Source organism: Pseudopodoces humilis, chromosome 20 (genome assembly GCF_049639895.1).
Source record: "Pseudopodoces humilis isolate 2021_Gansu_Grassland_sample_001 chromosome 20, ASM4963989v1, whole genome shotgun sequence".
Lineage (NCBI taxonomy): Eukaryota > Metazoa > Chordata > Aves > Passeriformes > Paridae > Pseudopodoces > Pseudopodoces humilis.
The window spans coordinates 3,642,410-3,669,126 of record NC_142219.1 but is presented as its reverse complement, the minus strand read 5'-3'; the positions used below and the strand labels follow the sequence as shown (position 1 = coordinate 3,669,126).

The window sequence follows — 26,717 nt, the reverse complement described above, 5'->3', positions numbered from 1 at the left end:
CCCGCCCCCGGCCGCGGCTGCGCGCTGCGTTCTGCGCTCTCATCATGGCGGCGCGGGGCCATGTGCAGGACCCCAACGACCGCCGCCTGCGGCCCATCTACGGTACGGACCCGCCGCGCCCCCGCCCCGGGCCCGCCGCCGCCGCGGCTCCGCCGAGCCCCCCCGACACCCTCCCGCGCTCCCGGCCCCGCGGGGGCTGCGGGGCTGCGGCGCCCGCCCGGCCGGGCCGGGGTCCCGCCGTGCCCCGGGGGTGCCCCCTCGGCCTGAGGCGGGGAGCGCGGCCGGCGCCGCTCGCAGCCGAGGTGACCCCGGCCGGAGCTTTGTGCGCTGCTGCGGAGGAGCCGGGAGTGGATTCATCCCCGAAGGAGCAGCCGCGGATGCCCCGGAGTTGTGTTGGATGTTGTGGCACGGAGCGGTGACGCTGTTGGGGGAATTAATTGGGAGGCAGGAGAGAAGTAGAAGGGGACGGTGTCGGTAGGAATTGTCCGGTGTTGTTGTGTCCCCCGGTATTCCCGAGGGTAGCCTGTGCTCTTGGGGTTGCTTCGGATGTTGTAGGCAAAGCTTGGCTCTATGCAAATTCGGCGAAAGAAAAGGAAAACGCTTCCCCGGGCTACGGTATCGTTTCGTCCTTAAAACTGAAGATTTGATAAAGATTGAGGAAAACGTCCCTAACTTTTTCAGCAGGAATAAAAACCTCTCCCTAGAGACGCGGAGAGCTGCCCTGGTTTGGGGCTGGAGGTGCTTTGGGATGTCCTTTGCTGGGGCAGAGGGATGGTGCAGTATAGGCTGAATCCGTGATGGGTTCCAGGGAAAGGGAAGAAGATGATTTTGTTCCATTAGAAGTGTTCAAGTTCGTTGCAGTTTGTCTTTATGTAACGATTTTGAGGTTTTGTCCCTTAGTTTCCCATCCGTGCTGTGATTGGCAGTTTCATTGATGTGCAGTTATTTTTGTCATAACCTGTGTAAGAAATGGTATAAACAGAAAAATCCGGGTAAATTGAGCTGATACCGAAGCAGATGATGCTGAGCATCTCACCGCGTTCATTTTGTGGAGAGCTTTAAAATTCCTTTCTGCTCCTTCTGGAAAGGATTCTCTGCAGTGCAAGGTTTGATCTCAGGCTGTGGTGCTGCAGAAGCCGAAATGAAGCGTGTGATAAACACACAACTTCCCCACATCAGCAGCTGGGGAGCTGCAGGGTGAGGTCCAGGATCTGCCTCTGGATTTCAACGTGTGCCTGGGTTTGTGCCGTGGTTCCCCAGGATTCCTCGACAGCTCTGGTTATCTTTGATCTTGACTTGTTCTCCCTTCACCTGAAGGTTCAGGTGTTGCATTTCCAGCCTTTGAACATCCCCACCTATGAACTAACGTAGGCTGAAGTTTATTTTCCTTTAGCTTCATTTCCTGTGGAAGCTGCACTGACTTCCAACAACCCGTTTTGTTAGGAAAATACAATCTCTTCGTTCTGCTGTGGTTTTAAGGAGGTTTGGGGGTTATTTGATTTACTTTGGGACACCCAAAGCTGAGATGTTTTTGGCACAGCTGTTAATCCCAGTCAGACAGCTCAGTGTGGGGGATAATTTGTGTGTCACTAAACTGGGTGACAGAGCCTTAAAGCAGGAAGCCTCTGATGTGCTGTTCCACACCTTTGAAACCTCTTCACTGAGAAATCCCCAAAGTTTTAATGTTAAAGGTGACACTGAGGGGTTTTTTTTTTTAAAGTTGAAATACCCAGTGAAGAAAGACAGTGTCTTGTGGCTCAAACTGGATTTCATGCAACAAAGTTTATTTTGGTGAGTGTGGAAAGGCTGCCTTGTGAGAGTTTTGCTGTGGATGGGCTCAGGAGCCCAATTAACTCTGCTTTAAATATCCACCTGGCCACGGGAGCAAACGTGGAAGCTGTTGAATATAAATCTGTAAATCAGAATAGGTGCACAGTTTGTGCTGAGGATTGCCAAGGGTCACCTCTCAGTAAAAGAGTTCTGGCTCATAATGGGAACGACAGGTTTGATGAGGAAAATGTGTGTGATGTAATTGCAGTTAACTGAGGAAAGAGGCCAGAGCAGTGTGAGCAGCCCCTTCCTCCCCCTGGCACGTGAGGGGCAGCAGAGCTGGGTTTGGTGAGGAGGGAGGAATTTTTGAAGGAAGGGGAACACGTAGGGATCATGTCCTGGTCTAAAACTGCTTGTTTGTAATCGTGTGATAACATAAAGATCAATTTGAAAACTGTGATTCCGAGCTAAAAAGGGAGAAAAGGGTCTGGAGATGGGTTTTCTGCAGCTGGAGTTTCACTGGATAGTGGGATATCCCCCTAGGAAATATTGATGCTTCACAGTTGTGTCTTCAAAACCAGTCTGGTGGCAGGGTCAAGGTACTCCAGGGGGACAGGTTTTCTCTGCCCGAGGTATGGATGGTGTGGACAAGTGTTTCCCACTTTGCTGGAGTGTGTGTGTGTTTGGTTTCTAACCTCCTGCCTGTTAGAAGTCCTTTAAAGTCTCCCAAAGACACACCAAATTAATTTCTACTTTTTCTGCAAAAGCACTGGAGCTGCACTGCCAGCAAAGAGCTGTTGCTGCAGAATCCTCTCTATTATGGGTCTCTTTTGTTGCTGTAATGATCTGTGTGGAGTAATTACAAAAGCTTGTTTGTTTGAATGACTAAAACCAGTACAACGAGATGAATCCCTCATCCCTGAAATGACAGTTTCCTGAATGTTTGGCTTAGGAGGAACTGCACAGGGAAAATGTGGTTTGTGTTGCTGGTGTGACAGCAGATGCTCTGTGGTGAAATTGGAGGTGCCTTTCCAGAATGGTCTTGGTGTTCTGGTGTGATTTTGTGTGTGCTCTTCCTCTGCAGATTATCTCGATAATGGCAATAATAAAATGGCAATCCAGCAAGCAGATAAACTGCTCAAAAAGCACAAGGACCTTCACTGTGCCAAGGTGAGTGGGACTGGGGGGCACCCAGTCTCAGGGTGTTCCACTGCCCCTTTCTCTGGGAGCTTCCACAGTGATTTCTGAGCCCTCTGGAATATCTCTGCTCCAGCTCACCTGTGTCTTGTTTGCCCAAAAACTTGTACAGACGCCCTGGTAAGGACAGGAGTGTTGGTTCTACCTGGGCTGATTGTCAGCACCACTCCAGGTGACCTTGGCACATGGGCTGGGCTTTAGAAATGTCTCGTGGAGCCCTGGGGTTGGGATCAGAACATCTCCTTGGGAGGAAATGTCTGAGGAAAACATTACGAGGTGAACAGGTTCCCCAGAGAAGCTGTGGATGCCCCATCCCTGGAATTGTTTGTGGCCAGTTTGGAGCAGCTTGGTCCATGGGAGATGTCCCTGCCTTTGGCAGGGTGTGGAGCTGGATGATTTTACGGTCCCTTCTTGCCCAAAGCATTCCATGATCTTGGAGGCATTTGCTCTTCTGCTTGTTCACCACCTTCCTTGCTGTGCCCCGGTTGAGGGAAGGGAGTTCTGTTCCTTTCCCAAATGTGTGACTCTCTTTCTGCTTTTCTCATTTCCCTGGGGGTTTCCCTCTGCAGTTCACTCCACTTCTACATTTTGAAAGCTTCCCAAACTGCAGCAAGTGTCATTGACCTGAATCTTGTTTCTGTCACTTCTCTCTGGCCAGTCAGTGAAAGAAAACTAAGGAAAATTGGCAGCACAGGTCCGTTTGCAGCCTGCAGGTAGAGAAAACCATGTGGTGCTGCCTTGGGGCAACCTCAACATTTATTAAGAAGTCAGATCCCTTCTTTGATGCTGTTGCATTTGGGAGTTTTCCTCTCCAGCCACATGAATTAAATGCTTAATAAAACCTGGAGTTCTGCAGAGGGAATGAGGTGGTTCCCAGCAGGAGTGAGAGGGCTTCCAGATGCAGATTGTCTCTGAGAGCTGCCTGTGTTGTGTCCACAGGTGCTGAAGGCCATTGGCTTGCAGAGGACTGGCAAGCAGGATGAAGCCTATGCCCTGGCACAAGAAGTAGCAGCACTTGAACCCACAGATGATAATTCCTTGCAAGCACTGACCATTCTCTACCGGGAAATGCACAGACGTGAGTTTGTTCCTCTCCCAAAAATCTCTGTTTGTGTTCTTCCAGAAGGTTTGTGCCCCACAGTTTGGTGGGAAACATGTAAAATCCAGGATTTGTGTATGTGAGAGACTGTTAAGAGGTTCAGAATTGAAGTGATGGCTGTTGTAGTGATGTAGTGATCTTCATAAAGCAAAAAAAAAATCATCATTCAGGCTTCTTACAAGCACAATTGTATAGCAAGTCCTAAAGGAAGTGTTGGTAATGATCCAGCAGCCTGAGTGTTCACTTTTGTTAATGAAACTACTGGAATTTGTTGTCAGTAGAGTGACAGAGATGACAAATCCCACAGGGTGAGGGGTTCAGGCCTCAGGAAACTGGTGAAGAGCGGGAGTGAGATCCTGACCTCCCAGTTTGGCCACATCAGCTTTGTCAGGTTCTTCGTAGTGATTTGTATTTTCAAAAATACTGAATCATCAGTGATGGAGGAAGGTTTCCTGTGCTTTTCAGAGAGATGCCAGACCTCCTATCCTGCTTTTCTGCATCTTGAACAGTTGTTGTTTCTGGGGCTTCTTGGGGAGTGTGGTGTGGTGGAACCAATGTTTATTGTGGAGCTTGGTGGGTGGTACCACCAAAATTTACTGCTGGAGAAACGATCAAGGGGTGAAACAGCTTCAGAAAAGGCTGTTTGCATCCGTCTGCAAAAGAGCAATTGCTTATGTTCTCCCAGTTGATCTCTTTGTGTGTGTTTGTGGAGTTAAAGCATCATTTGTTGAGGAAAACCAATATTTTTTGTGTATTTTTGAGTTCAGCATAAACTCGTGTGAATGGCAAGATTGTTAACAATTAATTAATTGTTCCATTAAGCTGAGCTTTGTAACTTTCAGGTTTGTAACTCAGGAACTGGTGCGTGTGAGGCTCTTCCACTTTTGGTCCTGCAAGGAAATTGTAATTAGATGTTTTCTGTATCTGTGTCAGGGATGTATAAGCTGTGTGAAAGGCAACTTACATTTGCTGTTCTATTTCTGAGCTACAATTTTTTGTATAAGAAAAAAGAATATGGAAGGAATTTTTATTAAATTAATATGAATTAATATGAAAATGTGAGAGAGTTTTGCATATTGTCCTATCAGAAGTATTTTGTCATGATAGACCTGTTATTAAAAAGTATAGTGTGTAATAATTGTTCAGAATACTGATACAGGCAATTGGGAAATAGCAGGATATGATTAATATGAGTAAACCTGTGATAAGAATAATTAATTTGCTGTTAGGCTCAGAAAGTGTTTGATACATAATTCACATGGAGAAGTCGTTCTGCCAACAGGAGAAACCCTCATTCAGTTTAATGCTCAAAAATAGACAAACTTACTTTAAAAGTAGACCTAAAATTCTCCTGAACAGTTCAGTTGCTGCTGTTGAACTCTAGTTTGATTTGAGGTTTGTTTGGAGTTTTTTTAAGCACTTTCCTCCTTTGCCTGATGTTTGCAGTGCCTGGGGGACAGAGCAACATATTTGGGGCTGATGGGTGCAAATAGTTGCTGTTCAGAGCATCCCTGGTGCTCTTTAAGGAGCTGTGCTTTAAAATGTTCCCAAATTGGTCTTAACTCTAGCATCTGGTTTTGGTTTAGCCGAGCTGGTGACTAAACTTTATGAGGCAGCTGTGAAGAAGGTCCCCAACAGTGAAGAGTATCACTCCCACCTCTTCATGGCCTATGCCAGGGTTGGAGAGTACAAGAAGATGCAACAGGTATGACCAACAATTTGTGTTCTGGCTAAATGTATTTAAATTAAAATGTATTTTTCTCTTCTACTCTCATTTACCTGTTATGAGTAATCCTCCAAAAATGCTGAGCTGGGTTAATGCAGAAGTTAAATTCTTGGTAGGTTTTTATGGAGAGGTTTAAACCTCATTTTTTGGAGGTGAGTTGTCTAAAGACAAAAATTTTGTTTGCTTAAAGCTTTGTCTTTTACTCCTCTGTGGTTTTGTACTGACAGTACAAAATAAAGGAATTCTGGAATAGACACATTTAGGAAGAGCTTCTGATCCACATTTTCACACTTGATTCTGACCTTAGTTCTCTGTTAACCTTAGGAAGATAAATCCTCCCCGTGCTCTTACGTGAGCATCTAAAATACAACTTGTATTGGTGTCATTCCATGAAGGAAAACTAAAAAGCTCTTGAAATATCCCCTCTCAGTTGGCAGCACAGTGTCACACTGGTTGGTTTTGTTTTCATCCCTTCCAAATGAGGTGCCTGGAGAATGCCTGTAAATGGAAGATGATTTTCAATGCCTGTGTGCTCACTCTTCTGTGTAAAAAAGCACAGAGAGCCAAGAAATAAGTGCTGAACTCCCTCTTGCTCCTGCTGTGACTTGAATTTTTGCACAGGTTTGGCTTAAATAAGGAGTTACTGGTGTACCTGAAATGAGAAACCTCATGACACAGCCCAGACTTTAGATGTGACAGATCACGGTCGTGAGTGGAGAAAATGCCACAGATAACAATAATTAACATTTATGTGACCTTTTGTATGTCTGAAGTGACATAAAAATGTGGATCTCATTAAATTATCATTTTCAATATCAATTGAATCAAATCATCATATCAATATCACATTGTCAGAGTGGGATCTTGCCCTGAGCTTTTGGATTCAGGGAGATGCAAGGAGTGTGTGGATGATGCCTGATTAGGGAATGAAAATAAACCCCAGTGTCCTGTGCTCTGGGGTGTTCCAGCTGAAAATCCTGGAAAATGCCAGCTGCAGTCAGGGAATTGGCACAAAAGTCCAGCTGTGGTGGTGGACTGTTATGTGTAGTTTCTTGAAATTTTGTAGGTGTAAAAGTCCTTTGTTGACATACAGGCACTGTGAGGGAAATATGGGAATAGCTGTTAATGAGATTGGGAAAATTGTGAATTCTTGGGGCTCTGCTTTGGTTCAACCAAGTTCTCTGGTCAACCTTTGCTCCCCCTGCTTTGCACGTGGAGGTGCCCCTAAATTTGGGGTCTCAGTGGGTGTGAAGTGAGTGTCGAGGCAGGTATGAGTTTGCTGTGTCCTTCAGCCCTGGATATTCCCCAATTCCCAAAGAAAAAAATCTGCTTCCTCCTGGAGTTACCACTTCCAGCTAAAGCTGTCATCTGTGTAGGCAATCAGCACTCGCTGCTGTTCCTTGTCAGACCCACACAAAGTCCCTGGAAACATTTCCACCCTCTGTTTTCCTCAGGGATGTGCTTTAGGAGGGAAGAGCTTGCGGGTGGGGAAAAGTCCTCCCATGTGCAAATCCCGTGTTGTCCACTGCCCATCACGAGATCTTAGAAATAAATCTATTTCAGGAATGGTGAAACTTGTGTCTTCTGTTTTTCAGGCTGGAATGGCACTTTATAAGATTGTTCCCAAAAATCCGTATTATTTTTGGTCCGTGATGAGCCTGATCATGCAGGTGTGTGCAGTGTTGGCTTGCCGCAGTGCCAGTGCTGCTGCAGAAATGTTCTGAGGGAAAACATGATGGCTTTGGGTAAAATCTGTGTTTGAGCTGTTTCTTTGTGATGCTGGGAGAAAGACTGAGCCCTTCTTAAGCAGCATTATTGTTGTGGTCCAAAATAAATGCTGAGGTGTGTTTATAATCCAATTTAACTGTTGCCTTACAGCTCTTATACAACTTGAATTATTCTCTGATCTGCACTAATATCCACCTGTTGTTTTGGCAGAGATAATGAATAAATCCTCAACTCTCTACAGTTTCTCAGTCAGAATTGTGCCTCTCTAATGAGGTTATGAAAGCTCTTGGAGGGAATAAATGAGAGCTCTGGAATTAGCAGCAAGTCTGCAGGAATAGGCACAGATCAGCTGTGCTGCTGCTGGTTGAGGCAGCACATTTGGGCACTAATCACACACAAAATCAAACAAAAATAAGCTTGGAGGGCTTTAATCACATTCTCTAAAATCCTGTACTGTTTAAAACACAAAAGTGTTCTGGCTCCATGTTTTTACCGCGAGGTTTGTGGGCTCAGAGGTGCAAGGCTCTGGTTGAGCTGATCAAAAATGAGATTTTTTGTGTAGTACCAATTTTATTGCTGCTTTTTCCCAGAGCAGTTGCACTCTCAGGTCACAGATGGCAGCTCCCAACAGGTGGCTGGGGGGGACTGGAGCACCTTGGTTTTGTTTTTTTTCCTCTTCCAAAGTGAAAAGAGCAGTGGGTGGGACATGACAGAAAGCTGCTGAGCTGTTACGATAACCCCTCTCTTCCTCAGTCTATCTCAGCACAGGATGAAAACCTCTCCAAGACGATGTTTTTGCCACTTGCTGAGAGAATGGTGGAAAAAATGGTGAAAGAGGACAAGATTGAAGCTGAGGCTGAAGTAAGGCTTGGTTTGAACTTTGTTGAGACAAGGAATGCACTGTTGAGGGAACTCGATTACCTTGGAAAACTTAAAATAATCAACAATGTTTTGGAATTAAATATAAATGTAGGGGACAGAAGGAAAACCAAAAGCAGGGGGTTAGGAGAGCCTCAGAATCCTGTGGCTGAGCCAATTTGTAGTGTTTGATTTGACTGATGAAAGTGCTTTGCTCTTTGGGAGGCCCCAAGAAAAAACTGAGGACTAAGAATGGAAAAGACCTAAATCTGAGTATTGCACCCTTTGGGATACTAAAGATAGCTTTGCAGGCCTGGTATCCCCTAGTTTCTCTTTTGGCACACCTGGATGTGATCTTCCTGGCAAATTTCATTGCAGTCTAATCTTTCTTTTAAGGTGGAACTGTACTACATGATCCTGGAACGTTTGGAGAAATACAAGGAAGCCTTAGATGTTGTGAGGGGAAAACTTGGAGGTAATTTATTCTTTAATAAATCAGAGTTGTGTGGAGAATATGTATCAGGTCCCCTTTGTTTCAGACTTCTCCACTGTTTCAAAAAAGGAAAAATAATTAAGGGAGCCTGACTTAACACCAGTTTTAACCTCAGTGTAAACCCTGGAGGTGTTTTTGCAACCTGTTTTTACCTACTTTGTTGATGATATTTAAACACTATTCCGGTCTGGGCTTTGCAGTGGTAAATTGGGATCATGTTCTTGGTTGTAGCTGCCATCTTCAAAACTGAGAAGTCTTCAATATCTGCATTTTAGAGGAGTTCAAGTGAAGATTAAAATCTTGGAATTGGGATGTGAAGGTTTCCATGGGAAATCTTTCTGCGGGCTGCTGCTGCGTTAGACCTGGTGTTTTGGTGCTGGGCTGGAATAAGAAGGTTTAAGCAGGGAACAGGGAAGAAATGCAGGGATGAGCTGAGCTTTCCATGTGTTTTTGCTGCAGAGAAGCTGACGAGTGAGCTGCAGAGCCGGGAGAACAAGTGCATGGCCATGTACAAGAAGCTGCACAGGTGGCCCGAGTGCAACGCGCTGGCCCGGAGGCTGCTGCTCAAAAAGTGAGAGAGGATTCCTGCAGTCCTGCAAAAAAGATGGAACAAAAATCCCTACTTGTTTGGGAATGGCCTTGTTTGGTGGCTTTTGTGGTTAAAATAGGAAAATTATCGGGAAGGTTCTCCAAAGCTAGGCGTGGTGAAGGTCACAGGGAGAGTCAGGGTCAGGACTGGAGTTGCTGCTTTTTTTCAGGCAGAATTTAGCAGCACATCAATGCAATAAAAGGTTGTTTACCTCCTTATTTCTAAATTCTGTGCTAGCTGTCTAGCTCTGACTTTGCAGTTCTCATCCTGTCCATGATTTTACATTAAATTTTCTACATCTAGATTTCTCCCATTTGGCCAGACTTCCTTGTGGGAAATGCATGCTTGGAACAGATGTATCAGGAGACAGAACATTCCAGTGGGATCAAATCTGTCTCAGAACTGTCAGGAGAGATGTGGTATTTGCTTTTGAATTTAGCTGTACTCTCATCTTAGACATAAGTTAAATGGAGAAGAGAAACTTCTGCCTTCACGTTTTGAGAGGATGTTGCTGAGCTCTGACTGGAATGTGGATTTTAGAAGGAGAGTTCATAGCTTGCCTCAGTTTTGAATTGAAATGATTTTGCTTAATAAGTTTCCAGAAATTCAGGATGATGATGTTCCTAAGATCTGAGACCATTTCAACGGGAAACAATTTCATGATTACAGTTGGGTTTTTTTCTGTAATATGATTATGTGTTATTCCTCAATTCAGCTTTGGCAAGAAATGTAGTTTTAGCTGTTAACTATTTTGGCAATTCCCTAAACTTTGTCCTGTGCCTGATTTTTGTTTCAGCTCAGATGATTGGCAGTTTTATATAACTTACTTTGATTCAGTGTTTCAACTCATTGATGAATCCTGGACGCCTCCAGCAGAGGAAGAGCAGTAAGTTGAGAATTTTACTGTGGATTTGTTTTCCCTTTGTGCTGTAGCAAACTGTTTGGGTTCATATGATCAATATTAGAGTGACTTCTTGATGTCAGAACCCAAATGATGTGTGTTCCCTGCTTTGTTTTTGTGTGTTTTTTCTGCTTTAATCTGGAGGCTGGGAATAGTTTATGGAAATTGTACATTATAGAACTCTTCCAGCTCATGTTTTCTGTGATGACCGAGTTGGAGAATCCATCGTTTCCCTGTCCTGGGAGTGTGCTGAGCGTGTGTTATCAGTGGGAACTCTCCAAGAACCTTTTGTCTGTGTGGTTGCAGCTCTCTGGAAGGGGAGGTGCACTGCTCCATCGAGCAGGCTGTGAACTTCATCGAGGAGAGGATAACAGAGGAGTCCAAGAGCTCCCGGCCACTGCGGGGACCATACTTGGCCAAACTGGAGCTGATCAGGCGCCTGCGACACAGGGGCTGCAATGATGAGTACAAACTGGGTAAGAGCCCCTCCTGAGTGAGGAATTCATCCATGGAGAGAGGGAGAGAGAGCAGAAACTGTCTGCTAAATCACTGAGTTAAATGGATTCTTCATTAGGAAAAAATAACTGTTCTGTATGTAAAGAATTTTAAAAGCGTTGGAAGATGAACTTTGAAGAAAGGCAGGTATTTCCAGATTATATTTCCAGAGTACTGCAGAGCTTGGAAAAGCCAGCAGGGAGGTTTTCAAAAGGGCCTCAGGGATTTAGGAGCATTCAGTCACTGACACTGGATTCCTGATGGAAAGTCTTGCTGTTAACATTGAAATCTCAGAGTGGGTTTTGATTTAAGTTTTTATGGCAGCAAGGCCAGGTTTTGCTTTTTAAAAAACTGCATCACAAAATGGCATTTAGGGAATCAATGAAAGGGAGTGTGATTAGAGCAACATCTGTGCCATTTCCTAATTCCTTTTGTTTTCCCATCCCAAAAGAAGCCGTGGTGAGATAAGCAGAGGTTGTGTGTGCCTGCCTGGATTGCTGAGCTCTTATCTGCTAAAGGAGCTTGAATGAAGCTCTTGGGCTTTTTTTAATGTGTCCTTGGTTACCAGAGACATTGAGCCTCTGTTAAAATCTGCAGTAGTGCAGCTCTCTGTATTCTAAATCGCTCTGTAATCCTGAAGGGGGGTGGAAAGAAAGCATGAACAAAGATTTCTCATAGTGATTTTACAGATTCCACTTCTACTGGAGGGTGTTAAAAAGGTGACCTGCCTTTTTTCCTAGGTGATCCAGAAGAACTAATGTTCCAGTACTTCAAAAAATTTGGGGACAAGCCCTGCTGTTTTACTGATCTCAAAGTGTTTGTGGATCTCCTCCCACCCAGCCAGTACACAAAGGTAAGGAAATATCAAGAAGTGGTGGCAGGAACTGCAGTGGTTGTTTCCATTCTGGCCCCTTTATCTTCAAATACCCATGGATCATATTAAAAGACTGGAAACATAAAATTTTTACTTTCTGCTTGAAATTCAGAGAACTCTTTGTGCTGTAGGAAATATCATGAACATCTGAACACTTGAGAAGTTTCAGAGGATTTTTACTGGAGGTTTAAAGCTAAGTTTGATCGTGCAGAGTCTCAGATCTGGTATTCCTTGGGCATTTTTATTCCCATTTTTCAAGGTGTCAGGGTGCTTTGAGCTCAAAGTTTCTGTTTAATGGGAAGAAACTGCCCCCTGATCTCCCGCAGGGATGTCACAGATGCTTTGCATGGCTCTGGCAGTGCCAAAGAAGGGACACTTTGACCCCAATCCAGGGGTTGTGGAGGCACCTATGGCAGTTTTTTCCAGAATCTCTTTCTGAAACAACTCTCTGGAAAAGAGTTTCTCTGAAAAGCCCATTTGTGCAGAGTCATGAACAGCCCAGAGTGATTTCAACAGCTGGGAATTCTGTCACTCACCCCAGTGTTTGTCTGAGCCATTGTGTCCAGGGATCAGCACTGGGGAGGGCCGAGAATCCGGGATCAGCCAGAGCCTGGGGATAAAATGTTGGTAAACAAAGTGTAGGTAGTGAGGTTCTCAAAACGCACAAAAGTATTTTTTGATTCCTGATGCAAGCTCTTCCCTCAGTCCCACTGCTGATGGGAGCAGGGGCTGTGGCAGGGCTGGCTGTTGCTGATGTTTTACATTTAAAGGTGTGGTTTTAGCCCACTGGCAAGAGATGTGGCCAGCAGGATATTGAACTCCTAGTCCTGGAAATGGTGATTCCATTGCAAGGGAGCCATAATGTACTGAAGAGGTTTCATCCTAACTTTGCAGAAAACAAATTCAAAACCAGGAGTGGAAAATTACATTTAATAATAGTTCAGACTCCAGTTTTGTCACAGTGTTTGTAAAACCATGAGTCTGACTTTGAAATTTTTTGTCTGGCCTTAAAACTGCTGCTGATTTACTGACTATATTCTGGAATACATATTGTGTCAAACTGATGTATTGGGTGGTTTTCTGGCTCTCCCTGAAGCAGCACCTGCAGCAGTTTAACTTGGTCAAGGACACGAGGAGCTGGGGAGGTTTCATGGTGCTGAAGTGCTGATGAGTTTTCCACTTCAGTAGCTGAGATCGCGATCTTGCTGGGCCGCTGACACGTGAGATAGCCCAGAAATAATGGTCATGACACCAACCTTGACTTCCTAGAGGTGTAAAATTGGAGGGCAGAACCAATGGTGTGGTTGACCTTGCTCAGCTTGGCAGAGTTTCAAATTGAAAAGATCTGTCAACACAGCATTCATCAAATTCTTTGGGAAAACTGGAATTGGTGTGCGTTGTTCTTGCTGCTCTTGAGCTTTTTGCCTCGGGCTTGCATTTGATGCAGTTCTTCTGTGTCAATACCAAGTGTAGTAAAACCAAATTCATTGGCTTTAACTCAGATTTAAGTTTGCAGACAATGTTGGGTTTTCGAGCAAGAAGCTGCTGCCCAGCCCTGTGTGTTGTGAGGAGTCTTTTGTCTCCCATTAAGACTAAACAATGAGAAGCTGCTTTTCTTACAGCTTAATTCCAAAAAGAAGTCATTAATCAGAGTTGATGACCTCACTGAGTGCTGCACATTACTTCAGAGCTGAGGGAAAATGTAACAGTGCAAAGCCATCATTGCCTGGAAGTGTGCTGAGAAGCCTGTCAGTAACTAATTATTTTAATTGCATCTCTTATTACCATGAGTGTTAACAGGTGCTTGAACTCCCTGGTGTATCAATGAATTGGAAACCTGCCCCTGATTCTTCTTCCCTGCATCTGTTTGATGAAACTTAATAAAACCGCTAGCAATTAAAAAAAAACTGAGCTACACAAAAAATAAATAAATCTCGAAGGCTGCTCTTGATCCACAGGTTGTGTGACATCAACATGGATACTTCCACCTTGCTTTTTTTTTTTTTTTTTTTGGTTTGATTGGAGGGGGGAATTGATGCTTCCTCCCCATTTGGTGCAGCCCTGCAGCCTTTGCCACCGTGGTTTCTCTTGCAGTTCATCCGGCAGCTGCTGGACGTGATCCCGCTGGCGGCGGCGGCCGAGAACGAGGTGGCTCTGCCGGGTGACATCAAGGCCCTGCAGCAGCACCTGTGTGTGGTGCAGCTCTCCAGGCTGCTGGGGATCTACCACAGCATGGAGAAGAAGCAGAAGCTGGCAGTGGTGCGGGAGCTGATGCTGAGATACCGCCACGGGTTGGAGTTTGGTGAGGAAAATCTGATGAAAACTTGGCTTTCTCCTTTCTGATTCTACCCTTCACCTTCTCTGAACTGTGACTCCTTTTATTTTTTTTTCTTTTCAGCCATGTTTCTTAAAGATAAATGAGGTTTTCCTGGGAGTTTAGGTGGTCTGTTTGTCCTTTGCTGGCTTTAAAGCAATGCCAGGTTTTCTCACTGAAGTGCATAGGACACATTTGTGGTTAGGAGTTATTAACTTGTAAATCTTGCAGCTGAGGGAGTCATTTCTTCTTGCAGCAGATGTCAATGTTTGAAGTGCCCCAAAGGCCATTCAGTGATGTGTAAAGTTGTTTGGATTTTAAGACAATTCTGATTTTATAAATTAAACTGGTTCTCTCTCTCAGTAACCCTGACTGTGAGATCAGCTGGCAGCACTGTTAGTAATTCAAGGGTAACTGGGGTTTTTTTCCTCTTTTTAGGGAAATCTTGTTTGAAAACTGAATTGCAGTTTTCAGATTATTACTGCCTGCTTGCAGTTCACCTGCTGCTTGATCTGTGGCTGGAAGGTACGTTCCCAAAATTGTACCTTGCACTGATATCTCTGTGGGAGGTTGGGAAAGGGAGACTGTCCCTGTGGCCAGTGAGTGCCTGGCCTGGCTTGTGAGGCCTGGGGCTTTCTGGGTTGTTTTATTTTTGTTATATGAGGTATTTCAGGAGTCCCTCTGATCAGCTGGTGTTTATCCTGAATCTCACCAACCTCTAAACAGATTTAATTTTTCTGATTAATTCCTTTTTTCTCTCCCTTTGCATGAGTTCTGCTGACAACTCCTTTCTGATACCAGAAGTGTTTAGAGAGTGTTCCTTTCTCTTCCTGACATACTCTGCCTTTTGGATTCCTTGTTTCTAGACTTGCTGGGACCTGTTCCCTGAAATAAATCTGCCTGTACTCCACCCCTGCTCCTTCCCTATGTTAGTCTCTTAATCCCACAGTGTCCAGTGCTGGGTGTCCATGTGTACATTCCTGCCCTTCTGTGTTGTTATCTGTTAGACCCTTGTCCTTCCCAAGGAAGATTTAGTCTTTAACATGAGTAAATCCGTGGTCAGCTTTCTGGCAGGAAAGTGGATGTGGGCTCTCGAATTCTTGGCTCTTTTGCAATGTGCAAGCTGGAATTCCCAAGCAGCCCAGGATTCATCAGGGAAAGTCACTTTTCCTGCAGTGTGCTCTGTGCAGATGTGAGCTGGCTATTCCCTGGGAGGGATTATTCCCCCAGCATTCCCTCAGGGAGCAGCTGGAGTGCTGGAGCAGGTGTTAGGTTGGGCCATCTGCAGAGTGCAATCCCTGGCAGCGCTCTGAGCGTTGCGTAACGTGGGGAGAGGGAATTGTGCCTGTCCCTGCTCACACCTGCCCGTGCTGTGTCTGTCACCAGGTGAAGAGGCGGCCGTGTGGCAGTGCCTGACTCTCCTGGAGGAAGGGCTGTCTCACAGTCCCTCCAATGCTCAGTTTAAGCTGCTGCTCATCCGGATCTACTGCCGGCTCGGCGCCTTTGAACCCGTCTCGGAGCTCTACTCCAGCCTCGACGCCAAGCACATCCAGCACGACACCATCGGGTGGGTGGTACATACTGAGAATAATCAGTCCTGCTCAACCCCCATCCTGACAGCTTCAGCTTCCTTTGCCACCCAGAATTCAGCAGATTGACACATTTTCACGTGCTGTTGTGCAAAAGTGTTCTGGGACTTTTGGGAGGCACACCCACAGCACGCTCCTCCTTTTTATGGAGTGTCTTCTCCGTGTGATTTTGATCTGTGTTGGATTTTTTTAGAGTATTAATTAATCTGAAGGAAATTGGTGAAATGGCTGGCTGTCTGCCAGTCAGAGCTTATTGTTCCAGCTTGGGAGCACCAGTGAAAGCCAACACACCCAAAGCCCTTGGCTGGTGTGTTTGGGGGTCTCTCACTGAGCAGCTCTTGCACCCTTAAGGTGAAAAAAAGAACTCCAAGCCCTCACATACCACTTTTAAAAAATTGAGAATTCATTCCACTAAAAGCCTGAACTTGCCCATCAAGGCTGTTAATGCTGTTAAATGTCCAGATGTCTCCTGTGCAGCTGCCTCCCTGGGCAGTGGCTGACGTTTGCCTGGTGCTGTTTGTTGCAGTTATCTCCTGACGCGCTACGCCGGCTCCCTGGGCCACTACGCTGCTGCTTCCCAATCCTGCAACTTTGCACTCAGGTTTTTCCACTCCAACCAGAAAGATGTAAGTTGAAAGAAACCTCCCCCCACCACGATCTTGTAACACAGCAAAGTGTCTTGGAGAAGCCCTGTGCAGGGCTTGTGCAAATGTAGGGGTTTAAAACCTAACAAAGAGCAGTAGTAGGTGCAGCTTTGTAGCAAAGGTTGTCTCAAGCTGCATTTTCTACTGCAAGGATTTGTGAGTTACTATTACATGAGGTTTTGCTTCAGCTTCCTTTAAGTTTTAATGCTCCTCTTAAAACAGGTATGATTGCTTTTAAATTAATGCTCGTGATTTTATGCAAGAATAGAAGTGGAATGTCTTGTGGAAATAAGTGCTGGTGTCATAAATCTGGCATTTTGGAAAGTTACAAAGCACATGAGGAATCCTTTATGTTACAATCACTGGAGCTGTGTGTTTTCAGTGGATGGTGAGGGGTGAACTTCACTTGAAAGGGACCGTCCCATTCTGAGGAATCAGAATATATCCTGTGTATTTGTATTTCACACCCTGGACACTGTTAAGAGGTAGATGAAGAAGATTATTTTTACTTCCTAAGAAACAAAGGTGCAATCCAGTTGTAAATCTGCCAGTCAGCCACTTGGCTAAGTTGGCTCCAGAGGCTGTGCAGTGCCACAATCTGCTTTCCCACTATCCCAGCAATAGACAAAAACATGGGAATTGTCTGTACTGAGCAGCAAAGATTCTCACACAGAATCCACTCAGAAGCAGCAGCTTGCTCTGTTGGCAGCCCAGCTGGTTCCTGGGTACAGGATTCCCATTGCCATTTCCCTGTGCCTGGAGTGTAGGTGCTGAGTTCCTGTGAGCTGTGTCTGACACGGAGATTTTCCTGAGGGATGCACATGGATTATTCAGTGGGATGGGAGCTCACTCTGCTCTGCATCCCTCAGCTGCTCATTTTTTTTCCTACTTGCTAAGAGGCTTCGGATTCCTGGGAGTGAAGCCCTGGATCCAGAGCTGGATTCACCTGGTTTTTTTATTGAGGTGTAGCTTTTCAGTCTTGTTTAAAAGCCGTTTGGTGGATGTTAATGCAAAACGTCCCTGGAACCAACTGTCTGAATGAAACCCACGACTGCTGGGCACCAGGTGGAAAAGTGAACTGAAAAAACTTCTGGATGTTATTCCTCTGCTTGGGAACACTGTGTTGTAAAGCATCAAGAAATCATCTTTCCATGGAAAACAATCTGAAGAAATTGAGGTGTGGTTCCCTTGGGAGCAGGTTATTCTCTGTGGCATGAATGATATTCCTTGTGGCTGAGGAGAGCTGGATGTCTCCAGTGGCTCGGCGCCTCAACCTGGATGGTGATGGCTGCATTCCAGGTGCTTGTTGGCAGGAGAACACAACTCGTGTTCCAGAAATCCCAAAAAAGGTATTGCCTTGCTGCTACACCTTAAAATGTTGGGATTTCAAGAGGCCAGAAGTGGTGCAGCAGGAGGACAGAATTCCTCATGTGACAAGATGAGGATGGGACTCTGGAACCACCCACATCATATCTTGGAAATGGTGTTGCAGCCAAAGGAGCTGATGTTGCTCTCAGGTCTCCAAATCTCTCCTGTGCTCTGGACACTCCCAGTGGTTGTCTCCTGAATATCCTTTTGATGGGAAATGCCTCAAAAGCTGTTGTTACAGCCAGGAATGGCAGGAGGTGAAGGCTCAGTTCAGGGTGCTGTTCCCTGGGGACGATGGTGTGGCGAGAGTGGGGCTGAGGAAGGATTCCTTGCCATAAAGCATCTCGTAAGGTCAGCATCTGCTCCCAGTTCCTGTGGTTCTGCTGGGGCTGCCCCTTTATGCTCAGGGTGCTTGGAGCAGCTCCCACTCAAGCCCCAGAAACCACATCTGCAGTGTTAAAGGGAGGCCTGTCCTTTAAAAGTTCCCCTTTTACAGATTTCTGGTGCTGCCTGCTCCTTCCTAGGTTGTTGCTGAGATAGCTGGAATGTCACAGCACAGAGCTGTGTGTGGGACTCTGCCTGGTGCAGGAAGTGTGGGATGTAAGTCTGGCATAAAAATAGAGCTCCTGAATCAGACTTCTTGCTTTGGATAAATCCAAAATTCTCCTGACTTGCTGAACTTCCCAGCCTGACGTGAATCCTGTGTCAGAGTGATCCCATGAGTAACAGCCACGTAGGATGCTGTGCAATCCTGCCACTATTCCTGCTCTGGGAGAGGATGCCAAGGACAGGGAGGAGAGAGAAGGCAGCATTGCTATATTTGGCCAAAACAAAAAGGCAACTTTATCCTCCTCGAGATAGTCCTCCTTCAGCTATGCAGAATCACCAGTAATCTCTCTAATTTTCTTGTGTCCATCCATCTTTAATCTCTCCAGATACTGCAGGCAAACCACTCCAGCGTGTCCTGGGGGGATTTAAAAACCACGTGGATGCAGTTGAATTAGAGCCCATAGCCCAGTCCCTGACAGTCACCTCTGCAAGGCTGTTGATCAGAGGGTATGTTGTTGAATATTTGGCATATTTTTTTCATTCAGTGCAAATAACCAAATTACTTAGGGGGAGAAAAAATAAGGATAACTCCCTAGAGGACATTTCTTGGTTCGGAGAGGAAAAAAAAATGGTGTTTTGGATCTGTGAGTGTTGCCTTCTGGTCTCTCAGAGCCTTCCAGACAGGTGGAGTCAGTTAGGACCGTATAGAATTCAGTTAAGCAGAAGCCTTTTCTGATGCCTCTCATCTTCAGTGTAGTTCATAACCTTGTTCAGAAGAAAATAGTTGATTTGCCAGAATTTCTCAGTTGTGGAGTAATTCTGATGTAAAAACTCAGCTATCACTGGGAGCAGAAATAGTTCACTCTGTGTCAACAGACATTTTCATTGAAACACTGCTTGTCTGGGGCTCCTTCATCATAAAAATCTCTTTTTTTGGAGATTGCTTGGACTGAAGTGAAATATTGGCTGCCTGCCTTGTATTGCTGCATTTCATCAGAGAGAAAGCAAAATATCCCATGGACCCCGAGAGTTTCCTGTGGTGTTTGTGTTGTGCCATGTACACACTATGTGATACTGTATTCAAAACTCTAATAAAAAAGAGAAACCAAAAATGTGTGAGTAATTTTTATTTTTTTAAGATCTATGTTGTGGTAATACGTGGTGCACATCCAAGTCAGTTCCAGAAAATCTGGGCTATATTTCTTTTGCATGGAATTATTTTTCATGATGAAATGATGATTTAATGATTTCAATCATGCATCTAAAAGGAAAAGGAAAGGAAAAAGAGCCTTCCAAAAGCATTTCTTCTCTGTGAAGCGTTTTTCATTGTGGTGACAACGTGTTTAGTGTTGGTTTGGTTGTTAAACCTCACTGCCATGGAGCATTCCCAATTTAAAGTAGCAAAACTGCTCGGGTGACTTGGAGAAGCAGAAGTGCAAACTCCTCCCAGGAATTGAGAATCCACCAGGTCTTGCACCTCTGGGCTCATAAAAACCACAGAAACGCAGTGACCTTGTTGGTTGTTCCTAATTTGGGAAGTCCCTAACGAGAGCTGCTGTGTGTTGTGTTGCAGACCTCAGAATACATCATCCAAGCCTACAAGTACGGGGCGTTCGAGAAGATCCCGGAATTCATCGCGTTCAGGAACAGGCTGAACTCTTCCCTTCACTTCGCGCAGGTTCGCACCGAGAGGATGTTGTTGGACCTCTTACTTGAAGCAAATATGTGAGTACAGCTCCTGCCATGGGGAAAACTGGGAGTGGGCCAAGAGAGGCCTTGGGGAGTTGAACCTGCAGGAACCTCAGAGCTGCAGCTCTGCCCCTGAAGTTTCTTTCTGCTTTTAATGGTCTCAGGTTTAAAAGGTTTTTAAAAAATTCCTTCATGGAAAGGGTTATCGGGTATTGGAATAGGCTGCCCAGGGAAGCAGTGGAGTCACCATGCCTGAAAATATTCAGAAAATGTGGGAGGGCACTGAAGCCTTGGTTTAGTGGTGACCATGCTGGTGATGCTGCATTGATGGTTGGACTTGGTGATCTTAAAGGATTTTTCCAGCTTTCAGGGTTCTGTGATTCTGATTTTGCTGTCCCTTCACATCCTTGCCAGTGCCGTGTGTGTCACATTCCTGACAGAGGGAAGAGCTCAGCAGTGCACAGAACATGCTCTGTTAGTGAGCTGTTTTCCCTTTGCAGTGATCAGATGTTTGATTTGGTGCTGCTTGTTCTTACCTACAGATCAACCAGTTTAGAAGAAAGTATAAAGTCCATGAGTCTGAGCCCAGAGGAGGATGACATCCCATGGAAAGATCTGCGTGACAACAGAGACCTGACAGTCTTGTTTAGCTGGGATCCAAAGGACAGGTGAGTAGAAATATCCTCAATTCACACATAGCAAAGAAATCCTTCCAGGGCAATTCCCATATCTCAGTGTTCCTTGGGCTGGCTGCCTTAAGCACCACCCACCACATCTGGCAGTGCTGCCCTTCTAGCTTGAAAGTTTTCTGAATTTCTGACCGCTCATTCCTTGTCATACAGAACTGGGGAGCTTTGGGTAGGCTTTTATGTCTGGAGCGTTTGCCTTAAGGGCTTTGGTGCCTTTCTCCAGGGACATTTCTGAGGAGCATCGGAAGCTCTCCCTGGAGGAGGAAACTCTGTGGTTGCGAATCCGGTCTTTAACGTTGAGGCTGGTGAGCGGACTCCCAACTCTCGGTCACACCATCCAACCAAAGAATTCTGAAAAGACTGCAGAGAACGGTGTCTCATCCAAGATTGACACAATCCGAGCCCTGCTGCAGCAGCTGGAAGCGGCGGTGGATTCGGGGAAGAAGTTTTTAGAACAAAAAATCCAGGTACCGGTTAAGCAAAAGCTCTCCCCCAAATGTTGACCGTGGAATGCATCGTGCAGGCTGCAGAGTGCACTTAACTGCCCCTGGGTTTGTGGTGTGTGACTGACTGGAGATGTGCCAGGCACTGGGTGGGATGAGGAAAAGCTGCAACACCTTTATCTTTTTCTTTGCTTCTTGCCTAGTATCCTGTCCTTGGCCCTCCTCCTACCCGAATGGCTGGCTTCTTCAGCAATGGCAGCTGTCAGTGCCAGACTAGCTTGTTTTATCTTGTTAGTGATATTTATGAACTAGATACCAATGGCTTAGGTAAGTGTTTGGGGCAGGGGTTTGACCACATTGCTGTGGTGCATGGTGGGAGGGAGCCACATGTCTCTGTTTAGTCTGAAGGCTGCTGGGCGTTGGAGGATGTGGACTCAAAACTGTTACTTGTGTGTAAATTTTCTGTCTGATGCTAAATTATCTGAGATCCAGTGCCTTTATTTAATGTTTTATGTAAGTCTTCATTTTTCTACAGTATATGGTGCTGTAATACTGGCTGCTCTTTGAAAGCAGTTGCATTTACCTTTGAGTACTGACACTAAATTGCATTTAAATGACTCTTGGTTTTCTGGAAGCCGAAAATAACAGAAGTTTATAACTTATAATTTTTTCTTTTTTTTTTTTTTTTTTTTTTTTTTTTCCTAGAAGACTCAGCAGAAATCCAGGAAAGAATAGGGAATAGTTTCAAGTCTTTAGTAGAACGACTGACAGGTAAATAAATGGTAACTCAAGAGCAGACACTAAGGCAGAGCTTCCTGGCTGTCTGAGGATGGCTGTGGAGTGTCTGCAGGGATGGGCTGTGATGATGCATCTGCAGGCCCTGTGAAAGCTTGAGAACAAGGCTGGGATTGCCCTTGGCTTGTGTGCTGGAGCTGCTGCATGCTCAGAACCTGCTGTGCCCTTCAGTGCATTTATCTCCCAGCCTGGGCAGCTCCTTCTCCTGGTGCTTGGGTCGGGGGGGGGGCTCATTGGGGGTGTGGAAATGTTTGTAATGAGCCAGAACTCAGAGGAGATGGAAAGGACTCATTATCTCAGTGGTCAGTGCCCTGACAGTTCTGCACGCTACACTCACATACCTGGTGTACAGAAAACGCACATTTAAGGTGATCTTCATCCTCAAGTAAGGATTTTCTTTTTTCTTTTCAGATTTGTTCAATAAATGTAAAGGTGATTTGATTGAAGTCAGAGATGGCACCTTGAAAACTCATCCAAACCTGTTAGAAAACTTAGTCTTCTTTGTTGAGGTATTTTTTTTTTCCTTTGGAAACTAGAAAATTTGGAGTACTGTGGAGTAGAAATGTTGGGACTGAAACACAGTGAAAGTTTGATCTCACTCACTCATGAAAACTCAAGAGAGATTTTGTTGCTTATTTTAATCATGCTGAGTTTTACCAGGAACACTGAAATCAGAGGCCTCCTGTAAATGCAACTTAGAACATATTTTTACCTTTCTTCCAGACGATCTCCATTGCCCTGTGGGTATCGAGTTACTGTGACAGTGTCCTCCGACCTTTTAAATCCAACCTGCAAAAAAAGAAGAAGAAAAAAAAAGAAAGCAGTGTAGCAATGGTACAAACAATATTTTTTTTCTCTCTTCCCCCACCCCTAATCACAGCTTATTTATACTGAAAGAAAAATCAGGATAGATAACATGAACATGAGCTGGTTTTCATGAACTTGTGGAGGTTGATGTGGGTAATGATTACTTGAGGCTAATTTTTGCTGTTTAAAATCAATGCTGTGTCATATTTGTGACATCATGTGATGGTTTTTAAATGAGAAATACAGTTTAGAGTGTCATTGACCTTCCTGCCTGCAATGCACCACAGTAAACTTGTCAGCTGGGAGTGTTTATCTGGGTAGATAAATTATAGCTTAGCACTGGTGGGAAGAAGAGATTTATATATGACAAAGTGAGTTATATAAAATGGACATTAATATGTATTTATAAATTCAAGACCTGTGTTTGTTTTTATAGCCACCTGTATTTACCCATTTCCTGGATTATGTAACTGAACTCCAGACATTAACTTCCAATGTAATAGATCATATCAAAGGGCTTGAAATCATTCTGACTGCACTAAAACTTGAAGAGCTGTCCCTCAAGGATACTCTGCTTTTACAGGTAAGAGATTCCCCATGCAAACACTCAGGAATTTCTTTTTGGTGTTTGAGATGTTGGAGAAAGTATAAAAGGGGAGGATTTAAACAGTTGCTGTGGAGTGAGTGATTTCTCTTTTGCACTTTGCAGGAAGAAAGAAAGTTTACAAAGACTGTGCAAGGGAAGGTCCAGAGCAGTTACCATCACTCAGTTCAGGAAGTTGGAGAGCTGCTGAAAAAGAGACTCGATACCATTAAAAAACTAAAGATTTGAGCAATGCATCACTGACAGACTCCACAAGGGAGTGATACCAGAGTCCCAGACAGAAGCAACATCCACCCTACCATCACTTTAATCCAGAACTTCCTCATAATGCATGAAGGACTTTAAATCATGAAACGATTTTTTTTAGGTATTACAGATGTATTGAGCTGATTTAAATTATTGTACATAAAAGAAGCAGGGACCCTTCCTAGGGTTTGACCACTTTTTATACATGTTCATAAACATATTGCAACAGGAGAAAATTCACTTTCTTCCCTTTTGATCTCTAGAACCAGCTGGAGATGGTCTTTAGAAGCAGCAATAGCAATCCAGTGTAAAGCATCTATCTCCAAGGATATTTTCATCACCATACAGTGTTTATAATTTTTGTATAGGCCTTGCCTTAGAAATGCAGGAATTGTAGATGTCCTCATTCAGCCGCCTCTGATGAACTGAGCCCGGCTTGGAGCTGCCTGTTTTGTCTGCAAACCACCTGGTCCTGCTGACAGAATTCCATGTGTTGGTCCATCAGGGAGAGGTGAGGCCTCCGTGGTGGGCTGGGAATCATCCGGAGCTGGGGCAGGATCCTCCAGGAGAGAGCGGGAGGGAGGAGGTGTCTGTGCACAACTCGGGAAAACTGCAAATGTGATGAGGAGCAAACTTCAGAGAGAGAGAAGGGAATGGGAATGTGAATGGGAATGTGTGTTTCAGCAAAAAAAAAAAAGACAAAATGAGACCTTGTAAATAATGGCTGCAGTGAAGTGTGACACTGCGCTGGTATCATGTCAGTTTAATGTCAAACAGCAACGTCATGACTTTTAAAAAGTGTATTTAGATTACTGAAACTTTAAGACTTCAATATTTTAATAGAAATGGAATCCTATTGGCTTTGGTTTTAAGTTGGCAGAGGTAACTTTTGCTTCCGCTGTGGTCTGAGGCCGAGATCCTTTTTGTACCTGTGCGCTTGCTTTTTGCAGTTGAACTTTGATTATCCAAGCACTGGCTCATGAAGCTTTCTGTTAGAAAGTGTGACCATATCATCTGCTCCCACAGAATCTGCGTTTCTGCTGGGTTTTTTTATGTTCAAAAAGCAATGCAGCCTAAAATTGATAGGCAAAAAACCAGTTTATGTACCTGCAATACAAGGGACAGGTCAGACCAAACAGATTCCTCATCTCCTGGTTTAGAACCGCAGTATCCGAGTCTAGGTTTAAAGTTTGAAGAGAGCTTGACTGCCTTTGTCATCTCCTCTGTTTTGTTAGTAATGCTAGAATGTTAATGAGAGTATTTTTTTAATAAATCCCCTGTATTAAAAAAAAAAAAAAAAAAGTCCCATAGCTGCTCTTGCTGGATTTAGTTTGGTTTTGCCCCATCCTGGAAGGGAAAGAGGAAGAATGTCTGCAGGTTGTCAGATTGTAAAGGATGTCCTGATGGTTGAATCAAAATGTCTGGTAAGTGCTCTGGGCTGGAGGAATACCAAAATGTGTTAAGTCTGTTTTATAGTAATACTTTGGCTGGGAAAAAAGAAAAAAAGAAAAAAACCAAACAGAACTGTCAAGTTGTGTAGAAATGTCATTTTTGAAAGAATGGTGTGCTCCTTAAATTAAAGCAGGGCTGGTGACTGAAGGTGATGCTGTCAGGTGTGTAGGGTGAGTGAAAACCACCCCAGTGCTGTGGGGCAGTTCAGAGCAGCCCGGAGCCAGAAATGGGCACTGCCCTTCTCAGTCAGGGGGTACAGTGGCACTGCTGCTGTCCCCTTCCCTCTAATTCCAGAGGGCTTTGCACAAACACAGCAAAGGTGACACAGGGGACAGTCCCAGGGCAGATCCAGGCTGGTGTTTCCTTCCACTGCTGCTACACCAGGTTGAACTCAGTCGTGTCAATAAGCAACGCTGACGGTGTAGGTGAGGTTTAAGATTAGGAGAACCAAGCATTTAAAATCCTCCTGTGTGCCTGCAAGCAGAAGCTGGGTTAAAAAAAGGTTTCCTGCATCCCTTGAAAGCGGAACTGAAACTGTGGGGGGGACTTGTGTCATCTGAGGCAGAGGCTGGGACAGGGTGGAACCATGGCTCGCTCACTTCCAGCACAGGGAATACTGACTGTTCTCAGTGCCAGCTGCTGTTCTCTTTCCACTTCCAGCCTCAGGGAATGACCTTGTCACACACAGAACTTTTGGATTACTCGGTGGTTTCTAAAAGCAGAGGCCGTCTCTTCCCAAGTTGTAGTTTCTCTAGGAGGAAACAGTGTACAAAAATGACTCTGTACTGACTGACTGGGGGCTTGGTTGAGGGAGGATTTCTCTCCCCCTATAAATTGTGTACAGTTAAATATATTATATATTTCTTACAAAAGAGCATTTCCCCTCCAGAATATGTCCCACACGGACCTGGTAAGAAATTCAAACTATAATCCATTGCTGCTGTTCCTCTTTTTTCCACTCTTAGGATTTGTTTTTGTTTGTTTCGGATTTTCTTTGGGTGATGAATTGAAAAACATACCTAGAAGAAGCTACCAAGACTACTGTTTACAGACTGAAAAATACTGCTTTTATACTACTGGGATCATGAGCCACGATCCTTTTACAGATTTCCTCAACTCCACTCGGCTTAAAATTGGTGTCTGATGTAGATAAAGGTTGGAAATCTCCTACCCTGCTTTGTCTACACACAGGACAAACTGTACAATGCTTGTTTGTGTTGTCCATCATTTTTGTACTTTTTAACTGTTAAAAAATTGCATTTATATTTTGCAATCCTTGATAATCATGACTTTATTTTAATGGTTAGTAAACTTAGGGATTTTTTTTGTTGTATTTGCAGCCTTATCTGAACTTTCTCTTCCTTGATTATTGTTAATTTATGACTGTAGGAGATATGTACGCCTCAGCCTTCTACGGACTTAAGTGACACAACTGCAACTGAACTGCTTTAAACTGGATGGGTTTATAATTTATATAAAAGTCAGTTTCGTTACAAATCAGTATTGCTGCCTCATTTTTCTGCCTGGATGGTCTGGATGGGATCAAAATGCTCGTCTGCACTGTCTCTGTAAATCCCGTGCTGAAACCAGATTATGCTGGTGCAGGACAAGCAGACCCTACAGAGGAAGGACGGAAAAAGAGGGAAAATGCACATTGTTTTCCAGCTGGGGATTAGGTGCAGAATGCTGTCTGCTGGGGGAGGGAGTGTGGATGGGTCAGTGCTTTTACTTGATGAGCTGTCAATCTGCTCTTTATGCGTTGCTTGCTTGCTTTTCATCCAGTCTTTCCATGCTAAGG

General features: G+C 44.7%; 1 protein-coding gene across 2 annotated transcripts; it reads left to right on the top strand.

Annotated features, from left to right (window-relative positions):
- Window positions 1-2: 2 nt before the first annotated feature.
- NAA25 (N-alpha-acetyltransferase 25, NatB auxiliary subunit) lies at window positions 3-26,416 on the top strand. Of its 2 annotated transcripts, none has more exons than XM_005524297.3 (24): window positions 3-102; window positions 2,855-2,940; window positions 3,907-4,045; window positions 5,653-5,771; window positions 7,388-7,462; window positions 8,274-8,381; window positions 8,775-8,853; window positions 9,331-9,442; window positions 10,257-10,346; window positions 10,668-10,837; window positions 11,597-11,709; window positions 13,825-14,032; window positions 14,483-14,569; window positions 15,431-15,611; window positions 16,160-16,259; window positions 19,768-19,919; window positions 20,426-20,551; window positions 20,796-21,039; window positions 21,219-21,342; window positions 21,721-21,786; window positions 22,222-22,319; window positions 22,534-22,644; window positions 23,054-23,200; window positions 23,327-26,416. In XM_005524297.3, the coding sequence occupies exons 1-24, from the start codon at window positions 45-47 to the stop codon at window positions 23,447-23,449; spliced, it is 2,916 nt and encodes a 971-aa protein (XP_005524354.1). In that variant the 5' UTR covers window positions 3-44; the 3' UTR covers window positions 23,450-26,416. The 2 variants fall into 2 exon arrangements, with proteins under 2 accessions (XP_005524354.1, XP_087920922.1); XM_088064796.1 differs by lacking the exon at window positions 3-102 and adding an exon at window positions 338-1,791.
- The last annotated feature ends 301 nt before the right edge of the window (window positions 26,417-26,717 follow it).

Excerpts from the sequence above, each read along its gene's own strand:
- NAA25 (XM_005524297.3), top strand. The coding sequence starts at position 45 with ATGGCGGCGCGGGGCCATGTGCAGGACCCCAACGACCGCCGCCTGCGG. Across the intron at positions 21,343-21,720 it reads ACTAGATACCAATGGCTTAG|AAGACTCAGCAGAAATCCAG; the intron begins GTAAGTGTTTGG and ends TTTTTTTCCTAG. Across the intron at positions 21,787-22,221 it reads TTTAGTAGAACGACTGACAG|ATTTGTTCAATAAATGTAAA; the intron begins GTAAATAAATGG and ends TTTTCTTTTCAG.